This window comes from Crocodylus siamensis, chromosome 1, assembly GCF_052110815.1.
Source record: "Crocodylus siamensis isolate JL-2025a chromosome 1, ASM5211081v1, whole genome shotgun sequence".
NCBI classification, from domain to species: domain Eukaryota; kingdom Metazoa; phylum Chordata; order Crocodylia; family Crocodylidae; genus Crocodylus; species Crocodylus siamensis.
Genome location: NC_143395.1, coordinates 385842840 through 385864953, shown reverse-complemented (window position 1 = coordinate 385864953; position 22114 = coordinate 385842840). Strand labels below are relative to the sequence as shown.

Below are 22114 nucleotides of genomic sequence, written 5' to 3'. Positions count from 1 at the left end.
CTGAGGGATACCCAGCATGGGCTTGTTGCGGGAAGGTCTTGCTTGACCAATCTCATTTCCTTTTATGACCAGGTGACCTACCACCTGGACAAGGGGGAAGAGATTCTTGTCATATATCTTGACTTTAAAAAAGCGTTCAATCTGGTATCTCATGATCATCTGTTGTCAAAACTGGCTAACTACAGCCTTGACCACACCATGATCTGCTGGCTGGGGAATTGGCGCCACGGTAGGACCCAGAGTGTGGTAGTTGATAGAAGCCATTCATCTTGGTGCCCTGTGACCAGTGGGGTCCCTCAAGGCTCTGTCCTAGGGCCTATGCTTTTTAACATCTTCATCAATGATGCAGACATTGGTGTCAGCAGTGGGCTGGTCAAGTTCACTGATGACACCAACTCTGGGGTAAAGCATCCACACCTGAGGACAGGAGGGTGATCCGGGCTAACCTTGACAGACTCATGAAATGGGTGGATGAGAACCTGATGGTGTTTAACACCAAAAAATGAAAGGTTCTCCACCTTGGGAGGAAAAACCTGCAGCATAGGCTTATAGGCTCGGCAGTGCTATACTGGTTAGCACCACGGGTGAAAGGGACTTGGGGGTCATGATTGACCGCAAGATGAACATGAGCCTTCAATGTGATGCTGCAGCTAGTAAAACAAGCAAAACGCTGGCTTGCATTCATAGATGCTTCTCAAGCAAATCCTAGGACGTCATTCTCCCCTTGTACTTGGCCTTGGTGAGGCCGCAGCTGGAGTACTGCGTCCGGTTTTGGGCTCCACAATTCAAAAAGGATGTGGAGAAGCTTGAGAGAGTGCAGTGGAGAGCCACACACATGATCAGAGGTTAGGAAAATAGACCTTAGGATGAGAGGCTGAGAGCCATGGGACTCTTCAGCCTAGAAAAGCACAGGCTCAGGGATGATCTGGTGGCTACCTATAAGTTTATCAGTGTTCACCAGGATCTGGGGGAACGTCTGTTCACCAGAGCACCCCAAGGGATGACAAGCTCAAATGGTCACAAACTCCTCTGAGACCAATTCAGGCTGGACATAAGGAACAACTTCTTTACTGTCTGAGCCCCCATGGTTTGGAATAGACTGCCGCCAGAGGTGGTTCAAGCACCCAATTTGAATGCCTTCAAAACACATTTGGATGCTTATCTTGCTGGGATCCTGTGATCCCTGCTGACTTCCTGCCTCTGGGGCAGGGGGCTGGACTCAGTGATCCTTCCGGATCCCTTCCAGCCTGAATGTCTATGAAATCTATGAAATCTATGAAGGACTAATGAAACATCTTTTGATTATTTTTGCTCTAGCTTGTTGTGGGTATTTTTATATGTAATACATGATGGTACACTGTCATTCTCAGGTGACTACCTCACAGGGCTTACAGAGGCTCCTTAAGATGCCTGATATGAAGTTTGTTCACTGGTCTGTCACAATCTCTTTGGGTAGCCCAACTCAGGCCACCCACTTTATTACTTCTGCGGCAATCTTAGGGGCAGTCACTGACCGCAGGGGTATGACATCCAGAAATCAGGTAGCATAATCCATGATGACTAGAATGAACTGAAACTCAGTACTGCACTTAGGGAAGAAGCCAGCTACATCCATAGCAATGCAGTCATAAAGTCTTCAGATTATAGGCATTGGCATCAAGAGGGATCGCTTAGGAAGAATCTGAGAAACCTTCTGACATAGGGGGCATGTCTCACAAAACTTCTCTACTTCCTTATAGATCCCCAGCCAGAAGAACCTTTTCAATAGCCTCCATCTTATCTCACCCCAGATACCCACTGGTAGGCAGAGAATGAGCTATTCATATTAAATCCCTTTGGTACCCCCACAAAACAAGCATCTGAGCATCCTTGCCATCCTTTCCTTCCCTCTTCGCCATCCTACACAAAAAATCTCCTTTCACCTCAAATCGTGGGTACTGGATCATCATCTTGGCCTTGAGGATCTCATCGTTCCCCAGACTATGCTGTTTTTTCCCTCCAAAGACATGGAGTTTCTGTGTCTTCCACTGTTTTTTGAAAAACAGCTTTGATGCCCAGTAAGTCCCAATCCAATATCATGGGACAAAGGATTTCATAGATTTCAGAGACATCAGGGCTAGAAGGGACCTCGAGAGATCATCGAGTCCAGCCCCCTGTCCAAAGGGCAGGAAGTCAGCTGGGGTCATAGGATCCCAGCAAGATAAGCATCCAATTTGCTCTTGAAGGTGTTCAATGTAGGTGCTTGAACCACCTCCACTGGCAGACTGTTCCAGACCTTGGGGGCTCGGACAGTAAAGAAATTCTTCTTTATGTCCAGCCTGAAGCGGTCTTGCAGGAGTTTGTGACTGTTTGACCTAGTCATCCTTTGGGGTGCTCTGGTGAACAAATGTTCCCCCAGATCCTGGTGGTCACCCCTGATAAACTTATAGGTTATAGACATATCAGATCGCCCCTGAGCCTGCGCTTTTCCAGGCTAAAGAGCCCCATGTCTCTCAGCCTATCATCGAAAGATCTGTTTTCCTGACCTCTGATCATGCGTGTGGCTCTCCTCTGGACTTTCTCAAGCTTCTCCACATCCTTTTTGAATTGTGGAGCCCAAAACTGGACGCAGTACTCCAGCTGTGGCCTCACCAAGGCCGAGTACAAGGGGAGAATGACGTCCCGGGATTTGCTCGAGAAGCATCTATGGATGCACGCCAGCATTTTGGTCGCTTTACTAGCCGCAGCATCGCATTGCAGGCTCATGTTCATCTTGTGGTCAATGATGACCCCCAAGTTTCTTTCTTCTGTAGTGCTATCCAACGTAGCACTGCGGAGCCTATAAGGATGCTGCAGGTTTTTCCTCCCAAGGTGGAGAACCTTGCATTTTTCGATGTTAAACACCATCAGGTTCTCGTCCACCCATTTGCTGAGCCTGTCCAGGTCAGCCTGGATCACCCACCTGTCTTCTGGCGTGGATGCTTTGCCCCAAAGTTTGGTGTCATCGGCAAACTTGGCCAGTCCACTCCTGACTCCAGTGTCCACATCATTAATGAAGATGTTGAACAGTATGGGTCCCAGGACAGAGCCTTGAGGGACCCCACTGGTCACAGGGCACCATGATGAGTGACTGCCATCAATTACAACCCTCTGGGTCCGACCATGGAGCCAATTTCCCAGGCAGTGGATCGTGGTGGAGCCAAGGCCACAACTGGGCAGTTTGGCCAAGAGGTGATCATGGGATACCAGATCAAAAGCTTTTTTGAAGTCAAGATATATGACATCAACCTCATCTCCCTCATCCAGGTGATAGGTCACCTGGTCATAGAAGGAAATGAGATTGGTCAAACAAGACCTACCCGCAACAAACCCGTGCTGGCTATCCCTTAGGATGTTAGCCTGGGCCAGTCCATCAAGGATGGCCTCCTTAATAAACTTTCCTAAGATCTTCCCCAGGATAGAAGTCAGGCTAATGGGCCTGTAGTTAGCCAGATCCACTCTCCTCCCTTTCTTGAAGATCGGCACCACATTGGCCTTCTTCCAGTCTTCGGGCACTACACCAGAGCACCAGGAGTTTTCAAAGATCCATGCCAGGGGCTGGGCTATGACGCTCGCCAGCTCCTTGAGTAACCTGGGGTGCAGATTGTCAGGGCCGGCTGACTTGAAGGTATCCAGCTTCTCAAGATGTTCCTTCACGAGGTCAGCATTTATGGAGGGTAGGGGATCCCCCTCACCCAGATTTCCCTGTCCCATAGCAGGCATGGGCATCCCGTGTGACTGATGAAAGACTGACGCAAAGTACCTATTTAATAGGTTGGCTTTTTCCTGGGCGTCAGTTGTCAGTTGCCCCATCTGGTTTAGCAGGGGTCCAACATTGCCCTTGCTTTTCCTCCGGCTCCCCACATATCTGAAAAAGGACTTTCTGTTGTCCTTGATGCTTGAAGCTAGTTGGAGTTCAGTTTCAGCCTTGGCTTTCCTGGTTTGCTCCCTGCAGGACCGGACCAGTGCAGAATAATCCTCCTTGGAGGTGAATCCCATCCTCCATCCTTTGTAGGCTTTACTTTTTAGCCGCAGGAGGTCCACTAGGTCCCTGGAGAACCAGGAGGGCTGCTGTGCCTTCTTGCTGCCTTTCCTCTGTGTTGTAATAGATTTAGCTTGTGCATTGAGGATCGCTTCCTTGAGAAGCAACCACTCTTCTTGAACTCTCATCTCCCTGGGGTCATGGTCCCTAAGGGCCTGACTGACTAGCCTCTTGAGCTTGTCAAAGTCGGCTTTTCTGAAGTCAAGGACTTCTGTGTTGCTGACTGACTTGCCAGCTTTACGGCGGATGGTGAAGGTGATCAGCTTGTGGTCGCTGTCACCCAGCTTCCCATCGATCACTAGGTCGCCGATTAGGTCGTCCCCCGTAGCCAGTACCAGGTCAAGCAGCGCTTTGCCTCTCGTTGGCCCATAGACTTCTTGAGTCAGGTAGAGGTCATCCACGCATGAGAGAAAGCTAAATCCGAGCGGTCGCAAAGCTGAGTGATCTTCCCACAAGATGTCTGGGTAATTGAAGTCACCCATGACAACCAAGGTCCTGAAGCAAGAGGCCTCAGTCAGTTCCCGGGCGAACTCCTGGTCAAGCTCAGAACTTTGAGTGGGAGGTCTGTAGTAGACTCCCACCGTTGTGTCCCCTGTGCCGTATTCCCCACGAATTTTTACCCAGAGGGTCTCTAGCTGTTCATGCCGGTCGCCAACATCAGCTTGCAGGGACATGTAGCTTTCCTTCACATAGAGAGCTATACCCCCGCCCCTTTTGTCAGCACGATCCCTCCTGTACAGGGTATAGCCCTCTATACCCGTGGTCCAGTCATGGGTGGAGTCCCACCAGGTCTCCGTTATCCCAATGTCGTCATAGATTTCATAGATTTCATAGACATTAGGGCTGGAAGGGACCTCGGGAGATCATCGAGTCCAGCCCCCTGCCCAAAGGGCAGGAAGTCAGCTGGGGTCATAATTCTTTGCACTGAGCAGGAGGATGAGCTCCTCCTGCTTGTTGCCCAGGCTCCTGGCATTAGTGTACAGGCAGGCAAGTGTCCCCTTAGGGGCTCTTGCCTTGCCCACAGATTGTGCCAGGGCTGAGGCAGGGGTGGGCTCCCTTAAGTGCCTTCGCCCGCTGGCTTTGCAAGGGTTGCTCAGCGGGCCAGCAGTGGCAGTAGTCCCCCCATCCGCCAGCGGGCTTAGTTTAAAGCCCAGTGGAGCAGGTCAGCTAGCCTGGCTGAGAAAAGCCTCCTCCCCAGCGGGGAGAGGTGGAGGCCATCTCTTCCCAGCAGCTCGCTGCCTCTCTCGCCAAAGAGCGGGCTGTGGTCATGGAAGCCAAAGCCTTCCCGATGACATCAGCTCCACAGTCTTTGGTTCACTGCATGGATCCTCCTCTCCCTCCTCAGCCCATAGCCTGAGACTGGGAGGATCGAGGAAAACACCACCTGAGCTCCCAGACCCCTAAGCCCCGCTCCCAAATCCCTGTAGTGCCTCATGACCTGGCTGGGGGTGCTCCGAGCCGTGTCATTGGTGCCCACGTGAATGAGGAGCATGGGGTAGTGGTCTGTGGGCCGGAGGAGCTGCGGGATCCTCTCCGCAATGTCTCGGATGCGGGCCCCCGGGAAGCAGCAGACTTCCCGGGCTGAGGGGTCGGGGCGGCAGATTGCCCCCTCAGTGCCCCGCAGGATGGAGTCTCCCACAACAAACACCTTTCGTTTTGTCTTGGGGAGAGCGGGGGCAGTAGCTGTGGTTGAGCCTGGGTTGCCTGCAGGAGCCGGCAACTGAGCAGGCTCTGCTGGAGCTGCAAGAGGTGCGAACCTGTTGCTAAGCTCCGGCAAGGGAGGGGCCTTGGTGCGGCGGGCCTTGAGGCCCTTGACCACCTTGGTCCATGCCCCTGACTAGGCAGAGCGGGAGGTCCCAGAGTCCTCCTTAGTCGTGGAGGGAGACGGTGCTCTACCCTGCGGCTCCCGGGGGAGAAGGGCCTGGCAGTAGGAGTCTATCTCCTGCTCGCAGTCCCTGACGGCACGCAGTCTCTGGACTGTGGCCTGGAGCTCCTCCAGCTGGCGCGCCAGAGACCCCAGTAGGGAGCAGACCCCGCAAGGGGAGGCGGCCATGCTCCCAGGCCCCAGAGCCTGAAAAAGGGACAGGCAGCCCCCGCAGCCAAGAGCCAGGGGCTCCGTCTGCGTGGAGCCCGGAACCAGGGGCTCCGTCTGGGCGGCCGTCTCTGAGGTGCCCGATGGGGGGGCTGCAGAGCCTGAAGGGACCCTCGGGGTGCGGCGCGTGCCCATCCGTGTCATGCCTCTGGTAGGCTGGCTACGGCTGGGACTGACTACTCTGGGGGGGGGTCGTGGCAGGGAGCTGGGGGACTAATCCAACTGGCAACTCTCTTGTCTTCCTAAACAGTCAGGCTTAGCTTGCTTGTGAATATACCTGCTTGTCTTCATGCACATAGGTCAGTCTAGTTGGGGAAGTTGGTTGACCCATATCTGCCAGAATCAATGTGGCCTTGACAGGGGTTTGTGTACACCCCATGTCTATCACATCCTAGATTCATAGATTCATAGATGCTAGGGTCGGAAGGGACCTCAATAGATCATCGAGTCCGACCCCCTGCATAAGCAGGAAAGAGTGCCGGGCCTACATTACCCCAGCTAGATACACATCCAACCTTCTCTTGAATACCTCCAGGGTAGGGGAGAGCACCACCTCCCTTGGGAGCCCGTTCCAGACCTTGGCCACTTGAACTGTGAAGAAGTTCCTCCTAATATCTAATCTAAATCTGCTCTCCTCCAGCTTGTGGCCATTATTTCTTGTAACCCCCAGGGGCGCCTTGGTGAATAAATACTCACCAATTCCCTTCTGTGCCCCCCTGACGAACTTATAGGCAGCCACCAGGTCGCCTCTCAACCTTCTCTTGCGGAGGCTGAAAAGGTCCAGTTCCTCTAATCTCTCCTCATAGGGCTTGGCCTGCAGGCCCTTAACCATACGAGTGGCCCTTCTCTGGACCCTCTCCAGGTTATCCGCATCTTTCTTGAAGTGCGGCGCCCAGAACTGCACGCAGTACTCCAGCTGCGGTCTGACCAGCGCCCGATAGAGGGGAAGCATCACCTCCTTGGACCTATTTGTCATGCATCTGCTGATGCACGATAAAGTGCCATTGGCTTTTCTGATGGTTTCGTCACACTGCCGACTCATGTTCATCTTGGAGTCTACTAGGACTCCAAGATCCCTTTCCACTTCCGTGCCACCCAGCAGGTCATTTCCTAGGCTGTAGGTGTGCTGGACATTTTTCCTCCCTAGATGCAGCACTTTGCATTTCTCCTTGTTGAACTGCATTCTGTTGTTTTCTGCCCACTTGTCTAACCTGTCCAGGTCTGCTTGCAGCTGTTCCCTGCCCTCCGGCGTGTCCACTTCGCCCCATAGCTTAGTGTCATCTGCAAACTTGGACAGAGTACATTTCACCCCCTCGTCCAAGTCGCTGATGAAGACATTAAAGAGTATCGGTCCAAGCACCGAGCCCTGCGGGACCCCACTGCCCACACTCTTCCAGGTCGAAACCGACCCATCCACCACAACTCTCTGGGTGCGACCCTCCAGCCAATTCTCCACCCACCGGACTGTGCAGTCATCCAAGTCACAGCCCCTTAACTTGTTCACCAGTATGGGGTGGGATACCGTGTCAAAGGCCTTCCTGAAGTCCAAGTATACGACATCCACCCCTCCTCCTGCGTCGAGGCGTTTTGTGACCTGGTCATAAAAAGAGACTAGATTGGTCAGGCACGATCTACCTGCCACGAACCCGTGCTGGTTTCCCCTCAGCATAATTTGTCCTGCCGGGCTCTCACAAATGTGAGCCTTGATAATTTTCTCAAAGATTTTGCCAAGGATGGAGGTGAGACTGACTGGCCTATAGTTACCCGGGTCCTCCTTCCTCCCCTTCTTGAAAATGGGAACCACATTGGCCCTTTTCCAGTCCTCCGGGACTTGACCCGTGCGCCACGAGCGTTCAAATATTCCCGCCAGTGGCTCTGCAATGATGTCGGCCAGTGCCTTCAGTACCCTCGGATGGAGCTCATCCGGGCCTGCCGACTTAAAGGCATCCAGTTCCTCCAAGTGACCCTGCACCACCTCAGGGTCCACGCATGGAAGTCTGGAGCCTTGCTGCTGCCTCCCTACACTCCCAGTGAGAGACTTGTCATGCCTCTCACTTAGGAACACTGAGGCGAAGAACTCGTTGAGGAGTTCAGCCTTGTCCCCTCTGTCCGTCACCAATTGTTTCTGCCCATTTAGCAGGGGTCCTATTCCTCCCTGGGCCTTCTTTTTACTCCCTATATATCTAAAAAACAATTTCTTATTGTCTTTTACTTGGGTTGCCATCCTCAGCTCCATGGTAGCTTTGGCCTGTCTAACTGCCTCCCTACAAGCACGAGCAGAAGAGGTATATTCCTCTTTGGTGATCTCTCCCTGTTTCCACTTTTTATGTGCTCCCCTTTTGGCCCTTAGTCTGCCCAGGATTTCTCTGGTCAGCCAGGGAAGCCTCCTGGCCCCTTTCCCTCTTTTACCTCGCACGGGGATCGTCTCGCTTTGTGCGAGAAGGATAGCTTCCTTAAGGCACAGCCACCCTTCTTGGGCTCCCATCGTTTCAAAACTACTACTCTGCAGTGCATCCTTCACTAATCGCCTGAGTTTGCTGAAATCAGCTTTCCTAAAGTCCAGCACGTTCACCCTACTGGTTACCTTACCCACTCGACGCCTTATGCTGAATTGTACTTTTAGGTGATCACTGTCCCCCAGATGGCTACCGATCTGTAGGTCCCCTACTATGTCATCCCCCGTTGCCAATACCAGATCCAGTAAGGCATTCCCCCTAGTGGGACCATGTACCTCCTGCGTCAGAGGTTAGAAACCTGCGTGAGCGGTGGGACTTTGCTGTCTGTGTCTCCCAGCAGATGTCCGGGTAGTTTAGGTCCCCCATGACCACCGCCTCTTTAGCTTTTATGGTCTCTGAGAGTTGCCTCAGGAGCCCCAAATCTATTTCTTCCCCTTGATGTGGGGGTCTGTAGCAGACCCCTACCACCAAATCCTTTTCTCCTTGCCCCCCATGTAGCCTAACCCACAGTCCTTCTACTTCCTCATCCTTTGATTCTGTCTTGATGAGGGTTGATGTATATTGCTCCTTAACATAGAGCGCAACCCCTCCCCCCCTTTTCCCCACTCTGTCCTTTCTGTACAATCTATAGCCCTCAATATGTACTGCCCAGTCGTGGGATGGATCCCACCAGGTTTCCGTCAGCCCCACTAAGTCGTAGTCATTTAGTGCAACCAGGAGCGCTAGTTCATCCTGCTTGTTCCCCATGCTCCTAGCATTAGTATATAGGCACTTGAGCCCTGTGACTGGTGCTTTTGCTACCCCCTCGCTCCAAGTCCTAAAGGGCTTTTTGTCTCTAACCTTCCCGTTCCTTACCTGTGCCGTATTGCTGTCCACCCCCTGCCTTTCACATTCCCAAAGCTCTCTTTCTTCAGGCTGGGCTGTCCTTGTGGGTGCCACCTGGTTTGGTGGTCCACAGCCTCCCCCACCCTCATCTTCCCCTCCCCCCGACGAGCCTAGTTTAAAGCCCGCCGGAGGAGATCCGCCAACCTGGAAGAAAACACACGCTTACCTTTGGGGGACAGGTGAAGCCCATCCCAGCTGAGCATGTCCCTCGTTGTAATGTGTGGGTCATTGTCCAGGAAGCCGAAGCCTGCCCCGAGACACCACTGCCGAAGCCGCCAGTTGGTCTCTCGGATGCAGTTCTCATGCCGTCTTCCACGTCCGTTCACTGGTAGGATGGAAGAGAATACCACCTGTGCACCAAATTCCCTCAGCACGCTGCCGAGAGCCTGGTAGTCCGCCATCAGGTGATCGGGGGTTCTCCTGGCCGCATCATTAGTACCCACATGGACAAGGACCATGGGGTAGTAATCGGTGGGCTTGATCCTGGCCTGGATTACCTCTGTCACATCCTGAATCTTAGCTCCAGGCAGGCAGTAGACCTCTCGTGCTGAAGGGTCCTGGCGACAAATGGGCCCTTCCATACCTCTCAGGATGGAATCGCCTATAACGAGCACGCGTCTCCTCCTCTTCTGGGTCCTCTCGGATCTCTTGATCTGTTTGGAATGTGAAGAATGTGGCATTTCCTCCTGCCCAAGGGTTTCCTCCTCCCTTTCCATCTCCTGCAGAGTCGCCAAGGCCTCGTACCTGTAAGTCTTGATCCTGATAGTCTTGATCCCCTAGAACCATCTGTACCATGGGATGGAGCAGGAAGCCTTAAGAATTGGAGCTAAAACTGCAGTCCATGAGCTCTGGCTTGCCAGTACCTTCTGAGGCCTCACTTGACACCATTGTCTTCACTCGTGATGGTCCTTTCTTGTCACTCTGTTTGGGACACATTCATACTCTGTGGCCCCATTCTCTGCCCAAGTAGCACTGTTTGTTCTCTTAGAATCCACCCGGTCTGGGTTCCTGAGAGCCTGATGATATCCCTCACATTCCTGGTCCGATGGGGGATAACCCCTTAGGTTATGGTCACCCTACTCTTGGCTCACTCCTTTCAGCTCAGGTACCTGGCAGTCTATCTCCTGAAATCATCTTCCTCAGAAACTCCTCTCCCTGCAGCCCGCAGGGGCCAAACTATCCCCTTTGCCTCAGGCCCTGGGTTTATCTCATAGGATCCTAGAATCATAGAAAATTAGGGCTGGAAGGGCCCTCAAGAGGTCATCTTGTCCAACCCTCTGCTCAAAGCAGGATCATCCCCAACTAGATCATCCCAGCCAAGGCTTTGTCTACCTGGGTCTTAAAAAACCTCCAGTGATGGAGATTCCACCACCTCTCTGGGTAATGTGTTTCACTGCTTTACTACCCTCCTAGTAAGAAAGATTTTTTTCCCCTTAATAACCAACCTAAACTTCCCTTGCTGCAATTTAAGACCATTGCTCCTTGTTCTGTCATCTGCCACCACTGAGAACAGTCCAGTTCCATCCTCTTTGGACCCCCCTTCAGGTAGTTGAAGGCAGCTGTTAAATCCCCCCTTTGGTCTTCTCTTCTCCAGACTAATTAAGCTCAGTTCCCACATCCTTTCCTCAGAAGTCATGTGCCCCAGCCCCCTAACCACTCTTTGTGCCCTCTGCTGGACTCCAATTTGTCTACACCCTTTCTGTAATGGTAGGCCAAAAACTGCATCCAGTACTCCGGTTATGTGGCTCCCCAGCCACACACAAGGGTTTCCTCTTTGCCTAATGGCCAGCCTGTACTCTGCTGCAACCTGCACACAGCAGGGTTGGCCTGCTGCACTCTCTACTTAAAGCAGTGCTTCCCAAACTTTTCCTCAGCATGACCCTATTTATGACCTCATTTTCTCAGCATGGCCCCTCACTCCCAACATGCAGCCCCTTCTCCAGTGCCCCTCACTCCCAACCCACAACCCCCTGGCCCTGCCAGTGCCCCTCACTCCCAATCTGCAGGCCCCCACTCATGAACGCTATATGCCCTCAGAGGCTGGGGGCAGATGCTGCAGGCAATTGTCAGTGGCGAGGGGGAAGGTGGTGAGTGGTGACTGCCCACAGGTACCACTGGCAGTGTTGGTGGTGTCTTTTTGCAGGGGCTGCACTGCCATGCTCAGGGGGTGCACGTGCACCCATGTGGACCCCCTATGCATTGCTAATGCTCCCACTCTCCCCAGGTGACCTAGGGCCCTCAGTCCCCTGCCCCCCCCAGCACCGTCTTAGTCCTGGATGCCTCCCACAGGAAGCAGCAACTGCTGAGCCTTTAGCATGGAGCCCAGTTCCCCACACCTCCACCTGCCCCTGTCCCCTCCCCCACAGGCAGCAGGGCCAGAGTGTAGCTCATGGAGGGAGGTGGGGATGCAGGCTGCCCACTGTGAGCTTGGGACTCCCTGCCTTGCTGTCCTTCCCCCGGGTCTCTGCAGCCCAGTGGGTGGGACCTGGTGTGACAGCATAACCCCATCCACTGATGTTGAGACCCCATCTGAGGTCGCAACCCACAGTTTGGAAACTCCTGACTGAAAGTGACAGGAGCTATTAATAAATCCTTTTAACCCAGAGAAAAATGTGTGTTATGTTATATGTGATGATGCACCCTCACCATCTGTGCCCCCTTTTCAAGATAGTAGATTTGCCCACATTCAAGGCCTAATGCAAGTGTAACTGCCTAAGAAATTTGTGCATCGACTGAAAGAACAGACCCACAGGGCCGTAATCTGAGGTTCATATGCAGTCTATTGCAAAAGAAGGCTTACTCACAAATCACACGTAAGAGAATATATCATTGTGGGTTAGACTGTGGTTATCTGCAACAATTGCACACGCACATATAAGTGTTATCAGGGATGTCAATGCACAGTCTATTCTTGTATGGTGTAGAAATCCATTAAAGCAGGGGTGTCAAACATCTGGGCTGTGGAGCCCCACCATCTGGCCCCCTGTGCTGCCCCTGGGTCAGATCAGACCCACATGGGGCATGGCATGTATCCATTGGACATGTTATGTATCCATATCCAGTCTGCAGGCTAGATCAAGGCCATAGCCCTGCTTCCACTGCCCCTCTGCCAGCTTACCTGATCCAGCAGCTTCTTCTTCCAGTCTGGGACCTGAACTGCACATGGTGGCTGCCCTGGCTGAACTGTGCCAAATGGAGTACCCACTTTAGGGCACCTGCTGCGCACAGTGCCTGCTTCAGCTGGGCTGGGACCCACATTGCATATGGTGCTCACAGGTGCCACATGCAGTGCAGGTTCTGAACTGGCTGAAGCAGCTACCACATGCAGTGCAATCCTGGAGCTACCAGGGCAGGCACCATGTCTGGTGCAGTCTAGTCAGGAGAGCCACCACATGTAACACAGCTGCTGCTCTGGACAGACTACGTTTCATGTGACACTGGTTCTGGGTGCTGCATCATTCATACCACATGCAGCATGGCTCCCAGACCAGATGAGGGAGCCACCAGATCAGGTATCTTGGAGGAGGGGCAAAGGGATCTATGGTTCCAACCAAACCCGTGGCCCAGCCCTGTACCACTCATCCAGTTCTCAGGGCCAGATAAATTTGACACCCCTGCATTAAAAACCCTCTTATACCCCTGGCAGATGTTACATTTAAGACATGAGTAACCAGTTAATCCCATTTTAGTGTAACCCAGCCACATGCTCAGGCAATGAATGGCCTAGCAAAAAATGTGTAATAATTTTGTGTCTGGTTTTAGTTGTGCCTTAATATGAATGTGTGGCCAGATGGACCATGCTGGGACTTGAATTGGCCTGGGTGCAGTTCCTGTCAGCCCTCAATCAACTAACCATTCAAGCCCAGGTATGCTTCCCATGCTGCCCTGTAGCAGGGTCCCTTCTTACTTAGTAAGAAGGCAGCATTAGATTTGATGTAGATGGTTAGACTAGGGCCAGCTGCATTTGCTAAACAGCCAGAAGAGAACCCAGATAAGAGTTATAGGGCTGCCTGTAACAACTGGAGAGCTAGCCAGGCAGTAGGCAAGCAGGGCAGAGCTCCCGGCACAGAAGGGCTGCAGCTCAGCTGAGCCAGAGTTAGGGAGGATAGGCTACTCACTAAGTGGCTGGACCACACCTGGGGCTGGTCAGGAGCATGTGAGTGGATATATCAGCTCATCCTCGGAGCAAAAGCAACAAATATGACCAGGCTGTGTTGAGGAAGGAGCTGCTAGCATGGATGTGAAAGATTGTTGCAACTGTGAGTAGGCCCAGGAGGACCAGAACTGGGGAGAGGCCAGCCAAACAGAATAGGAGCTTTGGAGAGCTTGGAGAGGCGTCCACTAGTGACTGGTGATGGTGGGACTGGTATAGGCTGGTAAAAACCGGAGTACCAAGTTGTGGCAATAGGGGTGGATATGAGGCCATGCAGCAGGATGCCTGATGCACTGCAGGGGTGCAACCAGACTGTGGCCAAGGCTGTGACTGAGCAGGGACTGAGACCGAAAAGCCAGACCCAAATGAGTGGGCGAGAGCCAAAGGTGACAGAGAAAAGGGGTCCAGGCCATAAAGGATGAGTCCTACATGATCCCAATCATCTGATCGGCAGCTATGGAGTGCACCAGGGCTCATTTTTATCCCGATGTAGTCCCCCTGCTGACCCCAATCACCTGATAAGTGGCCAGGCCTGGGAGCTCAAAGTGGCTCAGAGGGGTTCTCTGGAGTCAGCAAACAATCAGCTGATTGTCAGGCCCATTAACTGGTGAAGAGGGAGCCAGGTATCATGACCCCAGGCTCCCCCTATACTGGCAAGTAAGGTGTGATTTGGGTATTATTACCTGACTCCAAAATTACACATCCTGCCATGTATGTGTAGCACAACAGGGGCACAATTGGGATTGTGGATGAGATCCCATTTCACCATTAACTGAACATTTGTCAGTGGCCTTAGCTTACTCTATACATATTCAGAAAAGACGCTATCTGGTGTCACTTTCTTCCAAACAGACAGCAATGTATACTGCAAAGATAACCAGCTTGCTTAGGCCCAAAAAGCTATTTTTGCTTTATGATATAATTGACATTTTTTTCACCACCATATTTAGTTAAGAGGTCATAGTGAGCAAGTTCCTCAAAGAAGTCCTGTAAAATGCACCTAAAGAATTGGTTAATATTTCTTTTGCACTTGTAAGGTGTCATTTTTGGCACAGATATGCTGAATAGGAGTTGTCCTGCCTTTGTATTAATAGAAAGAGGGAAATTTCATTCATTCATACTTTTAAGAATCCCTACATAGCTGACATGGAGAAAGGAGGAAGTATTGGCACAAATAATGGGCACATCTATACATGCAGTTAAGTTGAAGCAATAAACTCTGGCGCTTATCATGCCAGAATGTATTGCTTCCCAGGCACCACATTTAGATGTGCACCCAGGAGTGAATCAAGTTGAGCCAGGACAGAGCAGCCCTAGCTGGCAGAGGGGCCAGGAGGTCAACCTGCCAGCCTGGGGCTGCTTCAATCCAGCTCAACATGATACAGAGGGGCCAGCTGGGGCACAATGGTGCTAAAGTGTGGGGCTAGCCAGCAGGCAGCCCCCACACTGAAGCACCCTCATGCCCCAACCAGCCCCTCCAGCATTGATATGTCCATTGCTGTGGAGTGAAATACTAGTAAATACAAGTACTGTCCTGCTGTAGAGGTAATTAGTTTGTTCCTGTCTAATAGAACTGCATTTGTAGACATCAAATTTTATTTCCAACTATTTAAGTTGGTCTAATAAAAGATATTATATTCAGCCAACCTATGCCCCTGTGTAGACATGAGGCATTTACTGCGGAGCTAATTAGTCAGCTCTGCAGTAAAAGCTTTGTATAGACATGCCCAACACTACTATATTAGACTCAGTTTGTATCTGTTAAAAATAAAAGGAACTGATGCATGGAGTGACTGACCATTGGGGGGAAGACAACTTGGGATATTAACGTGTTCTGACAATAAGTACACTTGACAAGTGTCAAATCTTTTGGGCTTATTCTGTTGCCATTATCTTGGCCACTTTGGACCTTAAAGCATTTTGACTCTGTGAAATATTTTGTTTGCTAGAGTGAATATAACTCTAAGCAGCAGCTACATTTAAGAATGGGCTGTGATATAAAAGATAGGCTAACTTGCTTAATTGAGTAAGTCGTAAGTTCAAGCATGAGAAGTTTATAAGTTCATAAGTTCAGTATTTTAAATGTTTGTCTAACAAATTGACTAGTAGGCAGTTTTAATCCAAGCATATATGACTAAGATGTGTTATACTAATACTAAATATAATCTTACGAAAATGTGAGTGCTAATACAGAAGACATCTATTCTGAGGCTCGATCCTGACCCAACTGGAAAGAGGAAGGTGCCCTCAACTGAAAAGGGGAAGATGCCCTTATAATGATGACAATCGCAAGAGATAATTATAACTAACAGAAAAATATGTAACGATGACTAACCTCATTATACCATATGTAAAGCAAACATATAAATATGGAAGGTCAAACCCCTCTCGGGGTAGATCTCCGCCCGTAAGGCGGGAGTCTACCCTTCTGCAGAAGTAATAAAAAAATTATTGCTGGCACTCTTATGTCTCTTGAGTAATATTATCACGGCTAGTGCCCACGACGCAAGCCAGGTTGCCCTTTCCTGTTTGGGCAGCTAACTCAGGTTTTGCTGACAATTGTAAATAGAACAAACTTTTGCTGGTAATACATTCAACATTTAACAGGGCTGCATCACAACTGACATCAAGCATTCTTATAGGGTCTAACACCTAATGTTCAACTAGTTCTAGCAAGACTGTTAACAATAACAGGGCAGATACGCACCTTTATAGACTAAATAAGATGATTGATAGATAGATAAAGCACAAGCTTTCATGAACCCAAATGAAGTGATCTTGTATTCACAAAATCTTGTATACATGAGGAAACTTCGCCACCAAGGCAGGTAGGTAGTACCCAGGTAAGTGACAGGGACCATGTTAGACTTAGGAAAGAGGGGGCAGCATGGGCACCTACAGGAGGCCTCAAATGTCTCTACACAAATGCTCGAAGCATGGGGAGTAAGCAGGAAGAACTCGCCCTCCTGCTAGCTAGCAAAACCCCAGACCTAGTGGGGCTCACAGAAACATGGTGGGATTCTACCCACGACTGGGCAGTGGACATAGAGGGACACAGGCTGTACAGGTGAGACAGAGCAGGGAAAAGAGGGGGGAGTGTAGCGCTGTATGTCAAAGAGCAATACACATCCTCACTGATCAGGATGGGGTCAGAGGAGGGGCAAAATGACGCGCTCTGGGTTAGAATGCAAGGGGGTCATGGGAAAAAGGACTTGATAGTGGGCATCTACTGCAGACTGCTTCACCGGGGGGATGAGTTGGACCTGGAATTCTCAGGTCAGCTCACGGAGGCAGTAAAGTCAAGGGGTGTGGTTGTCATGGGTGACCTAAACTACTCAGACATCTGCTGGAAGAAGCAGTCAGCCAGATCCGACCACTCACGTAGTTTCCTAGCTGGGATACAGGACCTCCACCTAACCCAGGAGGTACATAGTCCCACCAGAGGAAATGCCTTGCTGGACTTGGTCCTTGCCACAGGCAATGACCTGATAAGTGGTCTATGGGTACTCGACCACCTGGGCAACAGTGATCATCACCTGCTGGAATTTACTATCCAGCACAGGGTGGTGAAAGCAAGCAGCAAGGCAGAGGTCCTTGACTTCAGGAGGGTCAACTTTTGTAAGCTAAAAAGGTTAGTAGGAGAAGCATTGGGGTCTTGGAGTTTCAATGAGATGGGAGTCCAAGACAGGTAGTTGTTCCTCAAGGAGATGACCCTCCGAGCTCAAAGAGAATCAGTCCCAATGCACACCATGGTGGTCAGGAGTGCTAAGAAGCCCCATGGCTTGGCAAAGGCATCCAGGGATGCTGGAGGGCAAAAAAAGGAAGTGTACAAACAGCGGAAGCAAGGGACTGTCATCAAGGAGGATTACACCTCCATTGCTCGGGACTGCAGGGAGGCTGTTAGGAAGGCCAAGGCAGAGATGGAGCTAGGGCTAGCGACCAGAATTAAGGATAATAAAAAGTCCTTTTTCAAATACATAGGAAGTAAGAAGAAGGCACCAGGGAATGTGGGGCCCCTACAGGATAGTCTTGGCAATCTGGTGATTGCAGCAAATGAAAAAGCTGACCTCTTTAACAAGTTATTTGCTTCCATATTCCTGAACAGGGATTAGGACATCTCCCCCACTAGAACTGCATATGGACCCTGGGGAGGCACTGCCATGCCTAGGGTCAAGGATGACCTAGTTAGGGAACTTTTAGAGGGGCTGGACATGTTTAAATCAGTAGGTCCAGATGCTCTTCACCCAAGGGTGCTGAGGGAATTGGCGTGGGTCATAGCAGGGCCCCTGGCACAGTTCTATGAGTGCTCATGGGGCACTGGCTAGGTACCAGAGGATTGGAAAAGGGCCAATGTGGTTCCCATTTACAAGAAGGGGAGAAAGGAGGACCCTGGCAATTATAGGCCAGTCAGTCTTACCTTGGTCCTTGGGAAGACCTTTGAGAAAATTATCAAGGAGCACATCTGCAAGGGCCCAGCAGGGGAGGTAATGTTCAGGGGCAACCAACATAGGTTCATTGAGGGCAGGTCCTGCCTAACTAACCTGTTTTTTTTATGATCAGGTCACAGAGTTCCTGGATGAGGGTGTCAGGGTCGATGTCATCTTCCTGGACTTTAAGAAGGCCTTTGACACAGTTTCCCACCATTTTCTCATAAAAAACTAGGTGACCACGGCATTGATGCCTACACAGTCAGATGGGTGGCAAATTGGCTAGATGACTGCACCCCGAGAGTGGTGGTGGACGGGTCATTTTCGACCTGGAGGGATGTGGGCAGTGGGGTTCCCCAGGGCTCAGTCCTGGGGCCTGTACTGTTCAACATCTTTATCAGCAATCTGGATGTGGGTGTAGAAAGCACACTGTCCAAATTTGCTGATGACACCAAGATGTGGGGTGAGGTGGGCATGCTGGAGGGGAGGGACATAATCCAGCTAGATCTAGACAGGTTAAAGAGATGGGTGGATGAGAAGGTGATGGAATTCAACACAGACAAGTACAAGGTACTGCATCTAGGAAGAAGGAACCTGCAATACACCTATAGGCTGGGGAACGCCCTTCTTGTCAACACAGTGGCAGAAAGGGATCTTGGAGTCATTGTTGACTTCAGGATGAACAAGCAGCCAGTAAGGCTAACAGCACCTTGTCGTGCATCTGCAGATGCCTCACAAGCAGGTCCAGGGAGGTGATCCTTCACCTCTATGCGGCATTGGTCAGACCACAGTTGGAGTACTGCATCCAGTTCTGGGCACTGCACTTCAAGGGGGATGTGGCTACTATTGAGGGGGTCCAGAGGAGGGCCACTAGCTTGGTCAAGGGGCAACTGGGCAGGCCCTACGAAGAGAGGCTAAAGAGGCTTCACAAGAGAAGGCTGAGAGGGGATCTGGTGGCCGTTTACAAACCCACCAGGGGGGACCAGCAGGAAATGGAGGAGGCTCTGTTCCCCTGGGCACCACCTGGGGTTACTAGGAATAATGGCCACAAATTGTTAGAGAGAAGGTTCAGGCTGGACTTCAGGAGACATTAGTTTACAGTTAGGGCTGCCAGGCTCTGGAATGGGCTCCCAAGTGAGGTGGTGCTCTCTCCTACCTTGCAGGTCTTCAAGGGGAGGCTGGACAGATATTTGGCTGGGGTTATGTGATCCCGGCACCCGTTTCTGTCTGGGGCAGGGGGTCAGACCTGATAATCTGTTTAGGTCCCTTCTGACCCTAAGCACTATGATACTATGAAATCTTGTGCTTGCTATCTATCTGTCTATCTACACATCTACCTATCTAGTTAATCTTGGTCCTGGCTATGACTGTTAATCTATAAAGGTGCATATATACCCTGCCTTTTGACTGACTTTAGACAAACACAGCTAACTAGCTGTATCTGTTAGCAATGGACTATCTGGTAAAATCCAGCACTGTAATAGGTTTGTATTCTTTATTTAACTTCCTCTAATTGTTGGGGTTCTGACATGAGTGCACCTTTTAATGTAGTAATTGTTCCTGAGGTTGAATGAACTCTGAGGCAGAAGGCCAAGGTGATAAGCTACATAAGCTCCAGGGTTGACTTTATTAGCCAGGATGCAGTTTTTATCAAATTGATGGGAAGTGCACTGAAGGCTGGTGTATCCATACTCTTCTCAGCTGTATAGCTCACACAATGATTTCCATGGTGGCTTTGAATTCTTTGTGAATTGAGTCTATGGTTGTGCGGGGCGCGAGCCAGGTTGCAGCTGTTGCCCCGGTGGGTTCTATCCCCTGATGTTAGTTTGCGAGAGGGAGAGGTAGACTCGTAATGGTTCCAGAACATTTTTTATTTGATCTTTTACTTATGCACCACCAGTGTTGATGTGGCTGCGCAGGCGGTTACGCTTGGATCTGTCCCAGTTCGGATAAGGGATGAACGAACAAAACCAGAACTATGGATCTCGGTTTGGGTGAGGGACGAACGAACAAAAACAAAACAATGGATCCGAGAACGAAAACTTATGCACCACCGATGTTGATGTGGCTGCGCGTTCTGTCCTGGTTCGGATAAGGGACGAACGAACGAAGAACAAAACGATGGCTCCGAGAATGAAAAAACAAAACGATGGCTCCGAGAATGAAAAAACAAAATGATGGATGATATGATCGAGTGCACAAACGATTGCCTATGGTTCTGGAGGCAGGAGAAGCCGTGGGAAGCTGGCCAGGCCTACCCACTGAGTGGTGGATACTCTGGCTTCTCTCTGCTGAGCGGTGGATGCTCTGCTTCTGTCTGGGTGGAAACTCAACCCTAGCTTTTATAGGCCAGATGACAAGCCCAATTTTCAAGCCCCGATTGGTCACATTTTCCCTCCAAAATGTTTGCGGGGTTTTCCCACAGGGGACGGGGTGTCCCCAGCACATAGCCAAGGCCATGCAGCAAGCCAAATAGGGGCTTTCCAGATTGCGAGGAGAGTGCTTGACAGCACCTGTTGCTGGGCAAAGCTGGCAGAGTCCAGCTGGAGCGTGACAATGGTGTTTTGAGTTTTTTATGCAAACTGTTAATTCAGTATTTTTCTCACTGTTAAACTACAGTAATTTTATCCCTTATTTGGAGGAAACATACCTAGTTGCTTTGCTTCGTTTCTCTATTTTTTCCTTTGGAACCATTCTTGAAATATCTGATTGTTGACTATGATTTTAGGTAGAAGATTTTTTTTTTCTGAAGTCTTCTCTGCAAATGGATCCTTTCCCAAAAACTGAATTTAACACAACCAGACATTTTAAAGTGCCATCGTTTCATGCCAGTATAGGTCACATTCCAAATAGTGATCTAGAGTCATAGGTGGTGTAGATGAAAACTAATCAGTCTCCAAAACGCTGGTGACTGCAAGATTTGTCCAGTGCCTGCATTTTAGACTTGACTTGAAAAAAGGTTTGCAAAATTTCAAAAGAGGCACAAAGTTTATAACTGTTGTATGAAGCTGCAGCTCTTTATTTTAACCACTTAAGAAAATAGTTAACTGAGTCTGATGCAAGGCAAAGTGAGCTGCAGATTGCTAACTCCTGTGCCAAAGTCCACACATTTGGAAAAAATCATCACCTGGGCTTAAAAGGGCTATTCAGGTCTGATACCACTATTTTCATCCTCTACCACTATTTTCAGTGCAACAAGAAACTAATGGATGAAATGTCGGGCCACAGTGAAGTTAATGGCAAAAAAACTGTCAGAGAGTTCAATAAGATTCAGATGTCACCCAGTACGAGTTTCACAACAGCCCAAGGTAACGTGCTATGTAGACAGATAGATTTTAGTTTCACATTTCCTTGGAGTTCTTAAAAAGTGAACCCCACCAGACATAGCATATGAAGATTTATCTTTTAATTTCAATAAGGATAGTTGTTACTGGAATTTAAGCAATTACCCTATGGATTTCATAACCTAATGACTCTATCCAATCTCAATTTTATGCAAAAGAAAAACAAAGCCACCTATTTCTAATTATCTAAGGTTAGAAAGAGATTTGTATTTTTTCAGTTATAATTTTTGACTTAACAGTAATGACTTAGAGCAAAAGGCTTTTTTAGAAGCAAGGATACAACAATCTTACCACAAGATGGCCCCTGCCAACCATACCTAGTGTATGTGGGTTGAGGCTTAAGGCAGGTCTGAGGAATTGCATCCATTTCATAGTAAACATGGAGGACAATAATTTGCTGCTTGTCACTGTTGTCACAAATGTTTCCAACAAGTCAAGACTATGCTCAGTGATAATCCTTGGGTTTACAAAATGCTGTATTTGTAACCATGAGCTGAGCACTGTCTATAAAACCAGGAAGTAACATGAAATGCTGAACTCCAGTTAACTGGTGGCAGTTATGTCAAAGTTAGAGGTGAACCAGTATATCAGTTGCATGGGTGACTGCTGCCTCCTGAGTCTGGGGAGGCACCTACAAACACCGCTGGCAGCATCAGCAGCAGGGAAGGAGATGGCAAGCACCCACAGACACCACCAG

General features: G+C 50.1%; 2 protein-coding genes across 2 annotated transcripts in view; one reads left to right on the top strand and one right to left on the bottom strand.

Annotated features, from left to right (window-relative positions):
• The window catches only part of LOC149875183 (uncharacterized), a 52483-nt gene that overhangs the window by 16743 nt on the left and 13626 nt on the right, over positions 1–22114 (top strand). The gene's annotated exons all lie outside the window — the stretch shown is intronic.
• LOC149875184 (uncharacterized) lies at positions 7479–12098 on the bottom strand. The gene is made up of 2 exons (XM_090031751.1): positions 9660–12098; positions 7479–7746 (listed from the first exon to the last, which is right to left on the bottom strand). The coding sequence occupies exons 1-2, from the start codon at positions 10207–10209 to the stop codon at positions 7679–7681; spliced, it is 618 nt and encodes a 205-aa protein (XP_089887877.1). The 5' UTR covers positions 10210–12098; the 3' UTR covers positions 7479–7678.